The sequence below is a fragment of the Haliotis rufescens genome, unplaced genomic scaffold, assembly GCF_023055435.1.
Source record: "Haliotis rufescens isolate VD_foot unplaced genomic scaffold, xgHalRufe1.0.p SCAF_11, whole genome shotgun sequence".
Classification (NCBI taxonomy): domain Eukaryota; kingdom Metazoa; phylum Mollusca; class Gastropoda; order Lepetellida; family Haliotidae; genus Haliotis; species Haliotis rufescens.
In genome coordinates this window covers 21,532,286-21,550,111 of record NW_025963791.1, presented here as the reverse complement: position 1 = coordinate 21,550,111, position 17,826 = coordinate 21,532,286, and the positions used below count along the sequence as shown (strand labels likewise).

Below are 17,826 nucleotides of genomic sequence, written 5' to 3'. Positions count from 1 at the left end.
ATTACCCAACCCTATCCAGGTTCCCTGACCATCTATAACCCGACCCTACCCGGGTTCCCTGACCACCTATTAACCGACCCTATCCGGGTTCCCTGACCACCTATTACCCTACCCTATCCGGGTTCCCTGACCACCTATTACCCGACCCTATCCGGGTTCCCTAACCCCCTATTACCCGACCCTATCCGGGTTCCCTGACCCCCTATTACACGACCCTATCCGGGTTCCCTAACCCCCTATTACCCAACCCTATCCGGGTTCCCTGACCCCCTATTACCCAACCCTATCCGGGTTCCCTGACCACCTATTAACCGACCCTACCCGGGTTCCCTGACCCCCTATTACCCGACCCTATCCGGGTTCCCTGACCACCTATTACCCGACCCTACCCGGGTTCCCTGACCACCTATTAACTGACCCTACCCGGGTTCCCTGACCACCTATTAACCGACCCTATCCGGGTTCCCTAACCCCCTATTACCCGACCCTATCCGGGTTCCCTGACCACCTATTACCTGACCCTATCAGGGTTCCCTGACCACCTATTACCTGACCCCATCCAGGTTCCCTAACCCCCTATTACCCGACCCTACCCGGGTTCCCTGACCACCTATTACTCGACCCTACCCGGGTTCCCTGACCACCTATTACCCGACCCTACCCGGGTTCCCTTACCCCCTATTACCCGACCCTACTCGGGTTCCCTAACCCCCTATTACCCGACCCTACCCGGGTACTGGGACCCGGTGTAGGTCTTAAGAGTTGGGTACAAAATGTCCAATTGGAATCATTGTACTGGAGCCCTGGCATAAACAATTTAGACACATGCATAAAATAATCTGATCAAGTATACACTGAAGTTAACTGAAGCTTTATCTTTACTCGAACATATAAAAGTAAGAACGAATGCATGCATAGTCAGAAATAAATGCAAACATAAACGACCTGTAGTGTAACCATGGACGTTTATTGTTATTGTCATTCAACAACATATCACATAACTAACCACGGGTCCGGGTAGTCCTGTGGGTACCCGGGTCCTACTGAAGATCCACTGACCTGAATACCCGAGTTACCCATCCCAGCCCTAAAATACTGCCATACTGAAAGTGTCCTACATGGTATGAAACCAGTAATGATAGGAAATGAACAAAATAATGTCAATATGTCTACAAATACAAGAAATGATACGTCACAAGCTTTTCGGGAAGGACTATACTAATCAGCATGTATAATACAAACATGATAAAAAAATTGGTTTGTTGTTTAACACTGCACTCAGCAATATTCCAGCTATATGATGGTGGCCTGTAGTGTAAATAATCGAGCGGACCGACAATCCAGTGATTCATATCATAAACAACGATCCACCTGGTCGGTGTAGGAACTTAAGAAATAGGGCTGGGACGATACACAAACTGTGCAATCCGATATGTAACACGATACCTTTCTCACGATCCGATATGTATCACGATACCTTTCTCCCGATCCGATACATATCACGATACTTGCACATGCTCTTGTCGGTGATGGGTAAGCTACATTTTTCATAGACAGGATGTCCAAATACCTGGCACACTAACCATTTACTATTTGCATTGTCAAGTATGGCGGAATGGATGAAAATATTTACGTTTTCACTACTCATTTTCACTAGTAAATAGTGTTGGATGTAACATTTATTAAAGAATACATTTTAGGTTAGAATCAATACTTTTTACCTTGTGTGCAATTGTGATCATAACTTGTATAAAGAAGTGAAAAATCGCGATCCACCGATGCATCAGTGTATCGTCCCACTACTAGTACAGAGACACATAATAATCAACCAATGTTCGTCACCAAGGCTCGCCACACTGTTCATTAATTCACCTCTTATGACAAACGTGGAAATCCCACAGGGACAAAGACTATGTACACAAGTCAAATATTTGCTTGACTTGAGTGAGCCCATTAATTTCTGCAAGCATGCATATATATATAATCCTTATTTAAACATAACTGTGAGATCTACAGTGCTCAGTATAGTAATGATTAACATGATAAAAGGCTTTATTCATATCCATTATATACCCACATTCACATAATTGCTATTTTGAAATTTTGTATTTTCCAATTTTTAGTTTTTAATAGAAACATATTTTAGAGGTGAGGTGAAATTGGGTTTAATGTCACGTTCAAGATTATTGCCCTTATATAGCGGCGTGCATGTATGTATGTGTGTGTGTCTGCTTGTACTAGTCCGACTTATACCAACTTCAAAGTGCTAGCCCAGTGAGATACTATGTCGCAGTTTAACATGAATACCCCACTCAGACACAGTATACATGGTATACTGACTCCGAGCCGACTATAGTCCTTTAGCCCCATAATGCCAAGTGCCAGGCGGGGCAACAACAAGTACCAGCTTTTAATGTCTTTTGGTATGACAGGGCTCTCCAGGTGGACTCTCTAGCACTAGACCATGGAGGCGGTCAAATGATTTTTGAGAATTCAATAGGAGGTGATAGTATTCTACGTATAAAAAGATAAAAAATAAAAGATTTGGAATTGTAGACACCATTGATTACATAACCAAGGCAAATTCTGATTTATTAAATTCCTGAAATGATATTAATTGCTATCATATATTTTTTTAAATATCAAGTAATCAAGTAAATGACATTTCCTTTCCGTCAGTTGCTTACATATCCCCAATGGACTAAGTTGTGACTATATGTAGTGTTTGACACATGTTTAAGACAGATGGCACAACCTGACTCAGAAATGAATGTTACTGTTAGTGTGTGAAAAGAGATTTAACGTTGTGTTCCGGTTTATTTCATTATTAAAGTGATATACATGAGTGTGTGTGTGGCTGCTTGTACTAGTCCAGACTTCTGCTGTTTTTAGTGCTAGCCCACTGAGATACCAAGCCACAGTTTAACATGAATACCCTCCTCAGAAACAGCATACCGACTCCGAGCCGACTTGTCCTTGTTTTATCCCCTTAATGTCGAGCTTCAGGGTAACAACAAGTACCGTCTTTTAACGTCTTTTGGTATGACCCGGGACTCTCTGGGCAGACACTCCATCCACTAGAGTCCAGTTTATATGTGACCCATAGCTGTCTAATTGTTCATTTCCTCATCCCGCTTGTTCCCAGTAATACAGTAGGTCAGTAGGTCAAATGAGAATCACACATGTATCAATATCATACTGTACGTGTGACCATGGTAACTGTTCATGACACCAACACACAAAACTGTACTTTAAAATAACATATTTTTATCTCCATCCACCACAATCAAACACCTCGTTCTATTGTTCAGGTGTAGTCTTCTCAAACCTTCGAAAGCAAATAATAGCCCCCCCCCCCCCCCCCCCCCCCGAACTTTATTCTGACTGTCATCATTCAAGAAAAGAAATAATTAAAGATTTGAAAGAGTTGATAAATACCTTTGAGTTCTTCTTTCCTTGCATTGTGGGCCAGTTAGTGATCAATAAGTCACTATAATCATATAGTGTTCGTTTGATCAAATCACGGAATCGTTCACAAAGATAATGACCTTGTGATCTTCACGAGAACTGTCAATGAGAAGTTAAAATTAGTTAGATCTGATATTTCATAACAGGACGCCAACTATTTATACAACTTCAACATTCCAAATAATCGCATCTCTGTCATCGTCAACCAGCAAGTGTCACAATCCGTACCTCGCATCTTTTCAGTCATATCTCACATTTCAGACAGCTGACCATATGATCAACCACAACATTAATAGTTGCTATTTATAGAACGAAATGACAGGATAGCTTCATGCGTGACTTATGCGTAAAACAAACTAATTTTCTTACGTTTGTGTAAATTACACTCACGTTATAAATTGAAATTATGGACAAAATTCCATCATTTTCAGCAGATCCTCTTATGAAAGTCAAATGACGAAAAAGAACCCGTGATGTCACATATTATATGCACACGTGCACGTATTCACTGACAGTGACATATTTATATCCTAAACTCCGCACTAAAGGTTATCAAAACTTTCCTTTAACTCTCAAATAAATTATATATTTTCAGTCACAATATCTCATATTCTGATATTAAATATCGCAATATTAATTTTGTTCTGATTTATTCATTTGCGTTCATGTACATTTTTAAATTTTTTTTTATCACTTTCGCTGCGAGTCAGTGTCATGGCGCTGCCCTTGAAGAAGTCGTCGAGTGCGATAGAGGGATATTAAGTCTAACTGGTATGAACCTTTAAATAGAATCGGATTGGTTATTCCGAAACACCATTAACGTCGTGTAGAATCAGTTGAACATTAACTGAAAAGGTGACAATATATGTGTGTGTCAATGTGTGATATTTCTTAGGTAATAATATGCAAAGGGAGGTAACTTCTTGCACCGTGAATGTGAATTCCAAAACAAGTTTACATATCACAAGCAATGCTGTGTTCATTTATTTGAATGGTTCTCCATATTTTACAAACTTTGAGTTATTTAACAATATATGTGCATCTAAGTTCCAGATCTGTTTAATAGGCCGTGTTTACTGGTAAGTGATTGGGAAAAAATTATCTAGATCTATTTCTATGACCTCTTATCCTGGTTACTGATTTTCATCAGAGACCATATAATATTATATGGTCTTTGTTTTCATTAACAGACACCCGCTAAAAGGTGTGTCCCGCGTGAGCGACCGGAAATCACAAATGCGGCGATACGATGAATGCCGCGGTACCACGAGGTCAGAGTATACACGGAATATGTCAGAAATAACATGAAAAAATGACGATAACTGGTCGCTAGCTTCGACATGTACACTTTCAAGTTTATCCAGTCCAGAATAACATGTTGACATGTTTTAACTGTTCGAAAATAGGGTATGTTAAAATAGGAAGGCAGATGCCTCGCTGCACACGCGACCCGCCAGTCACGACCTTGGGTGGATTGTGGTCCCTCTCGGCAGTGGATGATTTTACATAGCGCTTTGATTACTTTCGCGGAGGTCGCGGGTGACAGCACAGCCACGATGATTGAATTAATTAGTATCAAGCACTTCACTGAGTACTGCTGACCCACCCATCTCACGTACAAGAGACGGCAGAGCGACTGCTTATAATAGAAGATTACACATTTTCAAACAATAAACCGCTACATACTACAAAGTAATGGGCAACAATGCAGTTTACCAGGTGCATCTTAGAAAACGCTAATTGGCTAAGGCTGCTGGCTGTGGCTCTCGCTTCACAGATCATACGTGCCACTTCGATCCTGAGGGTTAGTACATCTATGTACGTTTTTGGTAAGGTTTAGAGAAGGTTACCCCCAAATCTATCCTCTGCTATTGGATCCCCTTTGCGATCAAACACCCCTTCATGATCCTAGGGTTGGGAACCACTTGCCAATCACACCCCTTTATGTTGATCCTTAGGGTTAGTTGTAAAGTATTGTATTGTTTAGCTCTCTCTGTTAAACCACAGGATCATGTAACTAATAATAACAATAAAAAAATCTCGCCAAAAAAAATCATAGACGAGGCCAAAGGCTGTCTGTGATTTAGTTTTGTTACTATTATTAGTTACATGGTCCTGTGGTTAAACGTAATTTCATGAAAATCCTCATAATTTGTATCAAGTTTTTGATTTTCGCGTAGAAAATACCTATAGTGAAAATGACACATAAAGGTAAACAATCAGGTGCTGATCTCTTTGAAAATGAGCACTAATTATAAGTGATGGCAATTAACTCATTAGCCAAGCTTAGTTTCGAGCTGGCAATGTGAGTTCGATCCTCCACTTGACAGTGAATGAAATCCGTAAAAGTGAGACTAGTAAAGTGTACAACACAGCTACACCCAAGTTATGAACACCTACAATAACTTTCCTGTACAATCCCTTCACCATTTTCCTTCAGCCCTCAGAAGTACATTATGAACATTGAACAATGATACAGACATTTGATACCCCTTGTTCCCAATCAGTTTACATAACTGAAAATGCATGTTAATAGCTTTGAACCTGAATTCTGGAACAAATCCAGTTTTCCCATGGTATTTTTAGAATTCACAGAGAAAAGAAATAAGATCTAGCATGGAAAATTAAAAAATTAAAATAGAAATCCTTATCTTTTGAAATGACAGGTCAATTACTAATTTGTTACTCTCTGTTTTTGATGGAAGTTAACAATTCTAAGTTTGTGGGGAAGTTTTTTGTGCATGTGACTGTTTGTGAATTGAACCTGCTGTAGGGTCCCTTGATCATATGGGTACAAACTTCTACAGTGTGTGAAGCCCTTTCTTTGTGTGCCGCCATGGACAGAATATTGCCCAAAGCTGTGTGAAACCATCCTCACTCACTCCTCACTCACATTAGGAGGCTTGGCTGTCTCAGCAGTGTAAAGCAATAGTTCCTGCTCCAATAGTCAAGGTTTGAATCCCACATTTGCCCCCATCGTTACCCTTGGTCTGTCAGAACCATACTTGTACCCAGTTTTCACCCAAGTTCTAAATGACTCAATCATGCAATGCAATCTCATTAAAATCAGATCTTAGTCCTTGCTACCTCTAAACAAAGATCTGAGGACATCCCATTAGGGGTCACGGCAGAATGACTTTTATCCGACCAATCAGAGTGTTACTTACCAGATCATGAAAATGACAGTCGGAATGTGATTTCTAATCGTGCAACCTCGAAAACTTTAACATGGGGTATTCTGAACGATCTGTGCATGTGACTGTTTGTGAAGTAAACCTGGTGTAGGGTCACTTGATCATATGTTGATCCACAAACTTCTTCTTTCAGATTTGTGAACACCTGACGTTGGATGATGTCCTTGCCACTGATGACACGGGTGTTTTGTCGCTATGGCAGCACCAGTGTGCGACAGATGAAGAGAAAAGCTATGCTTGACCGCATCATCCGTGTTGACCATGCCGGGGAACTTGGGGCTGATCGGATATATGCCGGCCAGTTGGCAGTACTGGGGAAGACTGCTGTTGGGCCTGTCATCAAGGTTAAATATTGATCCAAGTTTATATGTATGTAACCCATATATGTGCCTTTTACATGTTTAATCACTCCAACCTGAAGCCCAAGTCTACTACAGTATTCTCTTGCTAATGCACACTTGAATATAGCACTAACTCGGTTAAAGTGCTCAGTAACATATGGCTCCCAAAAATCTGTAGATTTGTTCCGGACTAGAATATAAATATTGAGTTCACCATTTCATGAAAAGGTAAGTTATTTTTGGGCATGTATACATTATATACATGGTTATGTTAAATAAAACATTCCAAATAAAATCATAAATTACATGAATATATAAGATTTGTATTTGTAGAAAAAAATTTAAACTGTTGAAAGATTCTTGGGTTGTCGATAAATTGAATGAGAGTCTTTGTTAAAGTACATTGTGGTTGTAAACAGAGATAATAATAGCTGTGTAATAGTTAAATGTTTTTAGTGATGACCTATAAATTGTAGAACAATAATCTGGGATTAGTCTAGACCTTCTCAATGGCCGATGTTCGGCCCAAAACCTGCAGCAAATGACAATAAAAACTTTCATTATAATATAAGATTCACAATCCCTCAGAATGTTTCTCAATTAAAAAGTTTAAAAAAAATTAGTTTTGAACAGTATCAAGATTTGTTCCCTATTTGCCTGCCAACCCCATGGCCAAGGGCACTTAGTCTGGAGTCCAAGATGAAGCTCTTGATAATGTTTAGGCACAGGCTAATGTCAACATATTTTGTCTGCTCTTGTCTCTAGCACCACCTACATGAGCTAATGTCACATGGGTACAAACTTTTACAGTGTGTGAGGGGGCGGTCGGGTAGCCTAGTGGTTAAAGCGTTCGCTCGTCTCGCCAAAGACCCGGGTTCGATTCCCGACATGGGTACAATGTGTGAAGCCCATTTCTTGTGTCGCCCGCCGTGATATTGCTGGAATATTGCTAAAAGAGGCGTAAAACCAAACTCACTCACTCACTCACTCTACAGTGTGTGAAGCCCTGTCTTTGTGTACCGCCATGGACAGAATATTGCCCAAAGCTGTGTGAAACCATCCTCACTCACTCCTCACTCACATTAGGAGGCTTGGCTGTCTCAGCAGTGTAAAGCAATAGTTCCTGCTCCAATAGTCAAGGTTTGAATCCCACATTTGCCCCCATCGTTACCCTTGGTCTGTCAGAACCATACTTGTACCCACTGTTTTCACCCAAGTTCTAAATGACTATGGGATGCAATCTCATTTAAATCAGATCTTAGTCCTTGCTACCGCTAAACAAAGTTCTGAGGACATCCCATTAGGGGGTCACGTCAGAATGACCTTTCATCCGACCAATCAGAGTGTCACTTACCAGATCATGAAAATGACAGTCGGAATGTGATTTCTAATTGTGCAACCTCGAAAACTTTAACACGGGGTATTCCGAACGATAGTTACGGGCTTAACTACTGAATCCACACAGTCTAGACCATCTATTAGCCATTCCAGAATGTTCTTTTGTTCAGGTTTCATTTTTTAAATCGAGACAAAATGTTACAAAGTGAAGTCGCCAGTTAGTGCCATAAAGCACAAGAAAGCTGCCTTCTGAATGGGTAATCACGTAACGTCCTGTACTGGTAATGTCGACTTCTTGTCAGTCATTCCGTTGGTCAGTCAAAGTTGGTCTGACGTGACCCGTAATGGGGTGTTCCCAGATCTTTGTTTAGCGGCAGCGAGAACTAAGAACTGATTTTAATGAGATTGCTAAGGGATGCATTTCCCTTCTGAGAGCAAGGGTAATACATGAATTCTTACACGAGTTTTGAAATTCAGTATGACACACATGCAAGTGTGAGAATTTCTATATTACCATATATTTCTTAAACTTTGTGAGCTCCCCTTTAGAAAAATGCACTGATCACAACCGCCGTCTTAGAAAACCACAATTGTCAAATTCAGCTTTGATGTTGATGTCACAATGAGATTTGAATGACGTCAATAATGGTGTCAGGATGACATAAACAATACACTGTGCGGGTGAAGTGATAATTGCTTTGGTGTACATACAATTTTTATGAACTTGGTTATTTATAACCCTATGGGAAATAAACTTGAAGAGGAGGGATGAAGCTCCTTACCAGGTACTGTAAATCTTGAAATTGACACGAGCGTGTATGAAATGCGAAAAATGTAGTCTTTGCTCGCATTATTAAACATCGCATTTATGTCAACATTTATATCGCATTCATATTGTGTCGCGGTCGCAATCTTTTGGAGACGCATTAATTTCAAGATTTACAGTATGTCTCAGTATTTCAGTAATGGGTGTACTTTTTGGGGATGGGGCAGTTTTTGGTAGCAGTGACTACTAAGATGGATGGACATCAGTATGATCAGTGATCATGTTGACTGTTTCTTTCAGGAAATGTGGGAGCAAGAAAAAGAACACTTAGCGACCTTTGAAAAACTGATGAAGGAGCACCGTGGACGACCTACCGTTTTGTTGCCCATATGGAATGTGGCAGGGTTTGTGTTAGGTGAGTGTGTAGTTGTCGACACCAGGTGTTCTGCGTGTTCGGTCGTGCAGAGTCATACTTCTTGGGTGGGTAGGAACTAAGCGTATTTGACCACATGATTTGACATTTATGTCTGTGACGCAATCAACACATTTTTAGAATTCAAGCATCCAGGGAAAGCCCTGCCTTGAATAAGGATTAGGAGTATCTGATCATGGAGGGTAATTGTATCCTCCGTGGTATTTCAGAAGCTAACACTGATAGAAATGTTAAAATGACAAATTAGTCTTATAAATATCTTGATTCTGAATCCATTATATTTTGTTTTCAGCAAACCCTGTGGTATATTTGAGTTTTTCCTGCAAATGGTGTGTGTGATATTGAAGTGAAAGTTATACACATTGACATAATGGAAGGCAACTTTTTCACTTGAGTCTGTAAGTTTCTGTAATGAAGTCATCAGATCAGCTATTTGAATCAGTTTGGTTATTGTGATTTTGAGACCTCTTACTGACCAATCAGAATCAAGCATTTTCCAAATTCATTGTAGAATTGGAAATAACTAAGAGATCACATACGACAGGAAGCGTTTGTTTCAAGACACCCCCTACACCCCCTCCAAAGAATGATTGGTTGACAGTCTAAGCCTTAGACTAGACTCTAAGGACTCATGTGATGCTAACATTACAGTTTGTCTCTAACATTGTTATTTCATTATATCAATATCTTTATGTGTTGCCTGGGTATTTCAATCAGTATTTTGAAATACATGACCTTTGTACAGACTTTTTATTATTTTCTAGCCAGAGGTCTAAAACAAATAGTATTCAGTCCCAGTATGTACATACTTTTCCCTTCAGTGTGGGGAATGTGTCAAGCGCCTCACCAGGAAAGCCCTTATGCAGAGCTCTCTATAAAATGGCTGCCCCCAGTCAAAGCTCCCACTGTGATAGGTGGCCACAACTGTGCTTGAGTTGAACTCTCAACCGACGGACCTTTTATAATATGTTCACAAATAAGTGATGACTGCAGTGATGCCAAATACTCTTACCCCCGCTAAATTATTTTCTTTGTTTGTCAATGTGAATTTCTGTTTCATTACAACTATCATGTAATTGGTATAGTAAGAATGTAAGGGGGATGTTGGCTGATTTTACCTTCGTCTGCAATCTCGAACCAGTCTGATCAAACAAACAAAAAGGTAAATTCATCTTGGATATATGGTCAGTCGTAAGTAAACCTTTTCAAAATTCACTGATATCATTCCCAAAGACATAACAAAAGTATAAACGTCTACATTTGGGATTAGAGGGCAAATTTCAAGATTCTTGTATGGTCGCGCCCACACTGGTGGCAGTGATGTTACGGGGAGTGTAACAAATGTGTCACAAGCTGGGGAGGAGCTTGGGCATGTGTGAAGCAAGGGAGACTACTCTACCTCTAGACAAGCGAGAATTGAGATCTGATTTCAGGGAGATTGAGACGGGTGTCTGCCATCTTGTTGTGATGTGATCTAGTGTTAGAAACTACTCTTAGATGGAATGAAGACCTTTGAATAGACACCCATTCAAATGACATTGTTATAAATCATTCATGACACTCACAGTCAAAGTAAATTGTTGATGTCTGCAGGGGCTAGTACTGCCTTGCTTGGCAAAGAAGGGGCTATGGCTTGCACGGTCGCAGTAGAAGATGTAATTGGTGATCACTATAATAGGTGAGTGGTCTCCTGTTCTAGTCTATACTCTGTGTTGGTTGACACAGGACAAGGAATATGGTATAAAGTCATCTCACGACCCAAAATATTTCATAACAGTCATTGGTAATCACTGTAACAAGTGAGTTGTCTCATTGTCTGTCATATGTCATAAAATTATCTCCTGAAGAATATTCTTTTTATGAAGTGAAACTTTTCATAAACACAAGTAGTTCATAATTGGACCGGGGTAGAATAGATCTTCAGCAACCCATGCTTGCTGCAAAAGGCGACTCGCTGACTTGGTTGCTGCATGTCATCTTATCCCAATTTTGTAGGTCAATGCTCATGATGTCAATCACTGGATTGTCTGATCCAGACTCGATTAATTTACAGACCGCCATCATATAGCTGAAATATTTCTGGCATTAAACAACATTTACGTAAGTAATTTTTTAGTCAGTAGTTGTTCACAAGTTATCAGTCACACTGGGTATTAATAAGTTTCTCTGGGTATTCAGTATATTTTTACTCCCTTGGCTCAAGTCTTTGGGGTATTTTCTAAACCAATAATAACAATTTTTTAAGTAATTTTGTTTAAAATGTTATTGTAAGTGACAATTTATGCAAGATTCTCCATAGTAGAGAATGGATATATGTATGTAATGCCTGCATTTGATCAGTGGAAAAACAGCTGTAAATAAATACAGGCACGCAAGCTGAAAAGGCTGCATTAGGTAATTATGACAGTGTTATTTTACTTGTGGGATTTTAGGAAAAATAATTTGGGTTCTAGTGATTTATGTCTATTTTACGCAGACATGCAGCATACCTAGAACTCTGTTAATGAGTATTTGATCCTGCTCATTCCAATTTAAGTCATCGAGGCTTGTACAGTGCCCGTTTTATAGTGCTGACGCACTGACATACAATGCCGCAGTTTGACATGACTACCCCACACAGACACATTACTGTAAATCTGGAAATTAATGCGTCTCCAAATTGATATGACTGCTGACACCCCATCCCCAGTGGAATGATGCATATCCTTATCTTAATCCCATCAAACAGCAAATAGCTCCACTTATTAGCACTGAGAAGAACACTTCCGTAAAAACAATGAAAAGTGTTTTCCTTTAAACAACCCTCAGTTTATATTTTACTCTGTTGACTGGCATTAAGGAAGCTCAAAGGCAATAAAATGATTGAACCAACAACAGTTCACTGATTGGTATGCGGAGAAGGCGTCAACAAGCTTGACACATGTGGGTAGAACTCTTGACCCCAGCAGTGATAAGTCACCCGATGCCCATTGTGTAATTGATATTCATTGAATGACATTGATATATAGAGAATCTCACCAGAGTGTCTTTTGATATCAAATATATCAACACGAGATGATAAAAGTGGAAAAATTCCGAAGCTTAACGAGGATTTTTGCCACTTTTATCAACGAGTGTTGATATATTTGATATCAAAAGACATGAGGGTGAGATTTTATTTATCATCCAACATCAATTTTCAATTTGTAGACAGTAATTAGCAGTATTGATATCAAAAGACATGAGGGTGAGATTTTATTTATCATCCAACATCAATTTTTCAATTTGTAGACAGTAATTAGCAGTGTCTTCAGTGTAAAAAGTAAAAACAGATTCAGTAGCAGAGCCATTCGTGATGTCATTTGATTGTGACGTCATGGTAACCAGTGACGTCACAATGGTCTGCAAAGCATTGTGATGTAATTTCATTGCAGCGATATCTACAGTGTAGATATCGCTTGATCTCATCCAAGCATATCTCCTGTGGGAGCCAGTTTTGGATGATAAATACTTGTTACAACTGCTGTTCAATAAACCGTGTTTGTGTTATTATTCAAGTTGGTATTTCTGCTATTCAAGTGTGCAATGAGGCCGTCTTATTGTTGATAGTCATTTTGGAGACATAAATGCGAAGTTAATTATTGCGAGCAAAGACCACATTTTTTGCATTTAATTCACGCTCACGTTAATTTCAAGATTTACAGTATATGGACTCCGAGCTGACCAGTCATTGTCTTAGTTCCTTAGTGCCGAGTGCCAGACAGGGTAACAACAAGTACCATCTTTTTACATCTTTTGTTTATGATGCAGCCAGGGGAACAAACCACCGACATGAAGCAAACACTTTATCCACTTGACTATGTATATGGTTTACTTTTTGTGTAACATATGGCTCCGTGATATCTAATTGTTCATTTTCTCATCATGCTTATTGTCAGTAAGGCAGTAGATTAAGAGATTAAATTAAAATCCACCACATATCATATCACGCATTCCACCAAGTCACTGAGCGTGACCACTCCATCCATTTACTCATCTCGTATTAAGAAAATACTCTCCAGGGAACTGAGATTCAAACCTAGAATCCCCATGGAGGCCTTAGCACCCAAGGACACGTCATCGTTTCAAACACTGTTTGGTATGACAGGGCTCGAAAACATGCTCATTTGAAACCTATACTCATCGCCCAAAAAACACGAACCATAGAAACGTATAGAGAACTAGTTACGTTAACAAAAGATGTTTTAATGACAAAACAAACACTCGGTCAAGTGTTACCACAGAGTGTCTTCATTCTAACCACAATATGCTGCTTGTGATTTCCAAACACGCTAATCCTGCACAAGACAAATGTGATGCGTTCATGAACGTCTGTCCACGAAACATAACAGCATGTTCGTTTGTGAATCCAACCGATTATAATATCTCTTAAATATGAGTAAATCTTCATATATATAACAAACATGTAAGGTATTCACGTTTCTTTTGGCAGTGAGTATATTATTGAAAAATACTATCTAATATCTATGTCTACCTGCGTGTCAAAACAGTTCAGATGTCTGACTAACCCTCACTTGTCCACACAAAATCTATCTGAACATACTCAATACCTCTGAAGTGTATATACCATACTACATCGCTAATCCCTGTGTTATGTGTAATTTGTCAAGCTTTCTTAGGCTTGACATCATCAAACTGTGGGTACTTCAAGATTATGTGCACATGTTCCTATTATGTTTTGCAGGAATTAATTTATGTGACACTGGCAGCAGACCAGCCTATGTTTCAGCTTTATATAATTTATAAATTTATGGGACCAGGTAGACTAACATCTGGACCCCGATATGAACTTATTTTACAGAAAAAACAGTTGTTAAATTATAGTTATAAGATATAATAAAAGGGAGCCCAGAGACTTTCTTCATTTTCAGATACTGCAGTAATCTAGACTTGCCAAACATAACAGACTTGCCTGGGCTGTATTGGATATATTTGTTTCAGGGTCTGTAAGACAGACTAGGGACCAGTGTGTAACCTGTCTTTATCTGGTGCTACTTGGTTTTCATGTGAACATGCAACTGGTGCAAGTTAATTCGAGTTCTTTAAATCAAGGCCCTGGTATAAATAAATGGTTCGTTAAGTAACTTAGTCCATATAAAGCAACTGATGCAGTAAAAGCTTCTCTACAAAGAGTATAACAGTATTGTATATTTCAGTCAAATCCGAGAACTGATGAGTGATGATCCTGAAGCTAACAAAGAGTTACTGCAGGTAGGTGCTATCACATCTTCCCAAGGCAAGGGAGTTAACTGACTCTAAAACACCAGTTTCCGCCCTTGCCGAACATGGCTGGAATTTCTGAGTATATTTTGTCTTTACGAACAAGTCTGCGCAAAGTTTACTCAAAATCCCGTAACAAAATTGACATCAGTTTTGTAAACAAAAGTGCGACTGCCATGTAGACTTGGTCGATTGCAAGATTTGCAAATGATATATACCATCAACTGGGCATCGACAGATATTTTCCAAAAATGATTGCAATTAATTACAAAATTAATTAAAAGTCAATTCTTCTTGTTCTATAAAAAAAATGATAAAATCATGAAAAAGTCTGGATGCCTTTCCTCTCCAGGAAAGTCACAGACTCATTGAGGTTCCATGTTGTTGTGATTGTGGGTGGGCAGACAACTCTGTCAGGGGAGGACTTCATTGGTTAACACAGTATTCTCCCCTTATCACTGATGTATTTCAGTCATACTCAGAGTGACTGTTCCTCTTCTCCAGACAATAACCAAGTTTCGAGATGAAGAGCTCCACCACCATGACACAGGCTTAGAACACGATGCTGAGAAGGTGAGAGTGACACAGTATCAGAGAAGTCATGTAGAGATGGATCTCTTGACTTGGAAAGGAATAATCATGTTGAAGAAAGATAAATGAAGATGCGGTTATGTGGGGAGATAGATTTTGTTTTCTCTGAAATTTGAGCTCGGCACATACCGGTGCAATTGGTTTTCTCAACCATTCTCTGATGTACCTTTTGTGACATCATTGATAAGTGATTCAGTATAAGCTAGGCCTTAAAGTAAAGGTTTGTGTACAGGATAACTTCAGTATTTATTATTGAAAGTTGGTGAAATTTGGTATACATGATTTCTAGGATGGGGACTCAATAAATTTAACTTATGGATGACTGACACTCTGTATAAGTTCAAGTCACTTTAGTGAGTTAGTTTTACGCCGCTTTTAGCAATATTTCAGCAATATCATGGCGGAGGACACAGAAATGAGCTTCACACCCTGTACCCATGTCGGGAATTGAACCCGGGTCTTCGGCTTAACGAGCGAACGCTTTAACCACTGGGCTACCCAACCGCCCCTCTGGTCGCTTGAAGATAAATTATAGAACATAGCCGAAATTTATTAAATGCATGGGCATTGAAATCATTTCCCAATCAGCTATGATGGATTTCAATAAATAACTTGATGCCTGTCATATGTCCCAGTTGTGTCAAATGCCAATATGGACCAACATGCTGTGATATTTACGTTTTAAAGCAGCATTAGGCCAACTCAAAGACTCAAATCTCTGGCAAATAAACTGAAATTTAATGGATGTCAGTCACCATTTAGTGAATCAATACGAAGTGTTTGAACTTTTTCAAAGTTATGTTTTGAAACTTTAGTCGGAATTTTTTGTATTACAAGTGTCACAAGAATCTTTTTTGAAATGATGAGACTAACTGTACTGACAAGTACATTTATATTCACCACCATTACCATGATTACTGAATTTTTATAATCAGGAAAATAATAAATTATATAATAATAATACTATACTATATATACTGATGGAAATGAATAAGGGTGCACTAAGTTTTAGACACAGTAAAATGATCTGCCATCATGGGTTCCAGCCTTGTCTACCAAATACAACTGAAAACAGTCCGTACAGACACATGTCAACATTTGACTCTGAAATGTGTTGAATTTGTATGCACGCTATTCAAATGTTATGAGCTTATTTCCCTCTATTTTTCATTGTTCCCTTATTAGTTTCCATCAGTATAGTATGTGTGGTTGGTTGGTTTGTTTAAAACCGCACTCAGCAATATTCCAGCTATATGACGGCGGTCTGGAAATAATCAAGTCTGGACCAGACAATCCAGTGATTAATATCATGAGCATCGATCCACGCAATTGGGATACGATGACATACATCAACCAAGTCAGCGAGCCTGACCAGCCTGACCACTCGATCCGTAGGTCGCCTTTTACGAAAAACATAGTCGCCTTTTACGGCAAGTATGGGTTGCTGAAGACCTATTCTACCCCGGAATCTTCACGGGTCAGTATGTGTGAAGATTCATTACTTTGACCTTTGATGATTCTGTTTTTTTCAGGCACCATTTTACACAGCCTTGACACAAGTGATAAAGTTTGGTTGTCGAGGCGCCATCTGGGTATCGGAGAGGATATGAACCTGCGTCCAACCTGTGCCAATTAAACTCTATCCATCCTGTGTATGGGTCATGTGACATGAGAGTACATGACCATGACGCGCTGCACACCACCCCGACATTGTGGTGTGATTGTCAGACATTGCTCGCGTCACCTACTAATGACCAGTGTCTCACTGGAGACACCTTTGAATATGTGTATGCCTACGAAAGAGCATGTATAGCAGAATCCTCCTTGTAGGTTGGAGACAATAAATGCAGCCCTTACATTTGTTATGTGTTGATTCCCAAATTGAAACGTGGAGGTAAACCTAGAAATTGGTTCATTCGGAACTAAATTGTGAAATCAGTAAATAACCACACAAGATCAATGAACAATCAACAAATTATATTGAGATACACAGGATTAGGTCATCGTCCCAAGGCAAGGGAGTCAACTGACTGTAAAAGTCCAGTTTCCACCCTATTCCACCTCTCATATCACTTGCTTTTGCTTCGAACAACACAGCAGGCGGCCATTGAAGATGATAAGATTGATGATCAAGATCATCATCATCATCATTTATTGTATTCTGGCCATAGGCCCATATACATACAGTAACATTATATATATACAATTTTGTACATGTAGAAGTATAAACATGCAGACTTATATGCACAGAGATGTGCACGTGTACAATTTTGTGAAAAATAAGTCGCAACACAACACAAGAAGAGATAAAAGCATTTGATTAATGAAGGCAAATAACCTAAAGAATAATTAAACATCATTTGTACAAAGACGGTTGCGAAGTCGTAAACCATAATTAATGTATAGGATAGTATTCTTTTGTTGCTCGTTAGATAT

General features: G+C 39.3%; 2 protein-coding genes across 5 annotated transcripts in view; one reads left to right on the top strand and one right to left on the bottom strand.

The window, feature by feature from the left end:
- LOC124137218 overlaps positions 1–3,987 on the bottom strand; it is a 33,908-nt gene extending 29,921 nt beyond the window's left edge. Inside the window, exons 1-2 of one of the 2 annotated variants that reach the window (XM_046503414.2) lie at positions 3,859–3,987; positions 3,439–3,567 (exon numbers count right to left, since the gene is read on the bottom strand). In XM_046503414.2, coding sequence (XP_046359370.1) covers positions 3,439–3,462 — 24 coding nt within the window. In that variant the 5' untranslated portion in view covers positions 3,463–3,567; positions 3,859–3,987. Of the gene's footprint in view, positions 1–3,438; positions 3,568–3,696; positions 3,782–3,858 lie in introns of those variants that run through there. The other variant, XM_046503416.2, reaches the window with a different exon arrangement.
- Positions 3,988–4,151: 164 nt separating this feature from the next.
- LOC124137219 (5-demethoxyubiquinone hydroxylase, mitochondrial-like) lies at positions 4,152–17,248 on the top strand. Of its 3 annotated transcripts, XM_046503419.2 has the most exons (8): positions 4,168–4,239; positions 4,659–4,739; positions 6,796–7,006; positions 9,408–9,522; positions 11,134–11,218; positions 14,736–14,790; positions 15,304–15,372; positions 16,923–17,248. In XM_046503419.2, the coding sequence occupies exons 3-8, from the start codon at positions 6,818–6,820 to the stop codon at positions 16,998–17,000; spliced, it is 591 nt and encodes a 196-aa protein (XP_046359375.1). In that variant the 5' UTR covers positions 4,168–4,239; positions 4,659–4,739; positions 6,796–6,817; the 3' UTR covers positions 17,001–17,248. The 3 variants fall into 3 exon arrangements, with proteins under 3 accessions (XP_046359376.1, XP_046359375.1, XP_046359377.1); XM_046503420.2 differs by lacking the exon at positions 4,659–4,739 and having other exon boundaries at positions 4,152–4,239; XM_046503421.2 differs by lacking the exon at positions 4,659–4,739 and having other exon boundaries at positions 4,177–4,323.
- Positions 17,249–17,826: the final 578 nt, after the last annotated feature.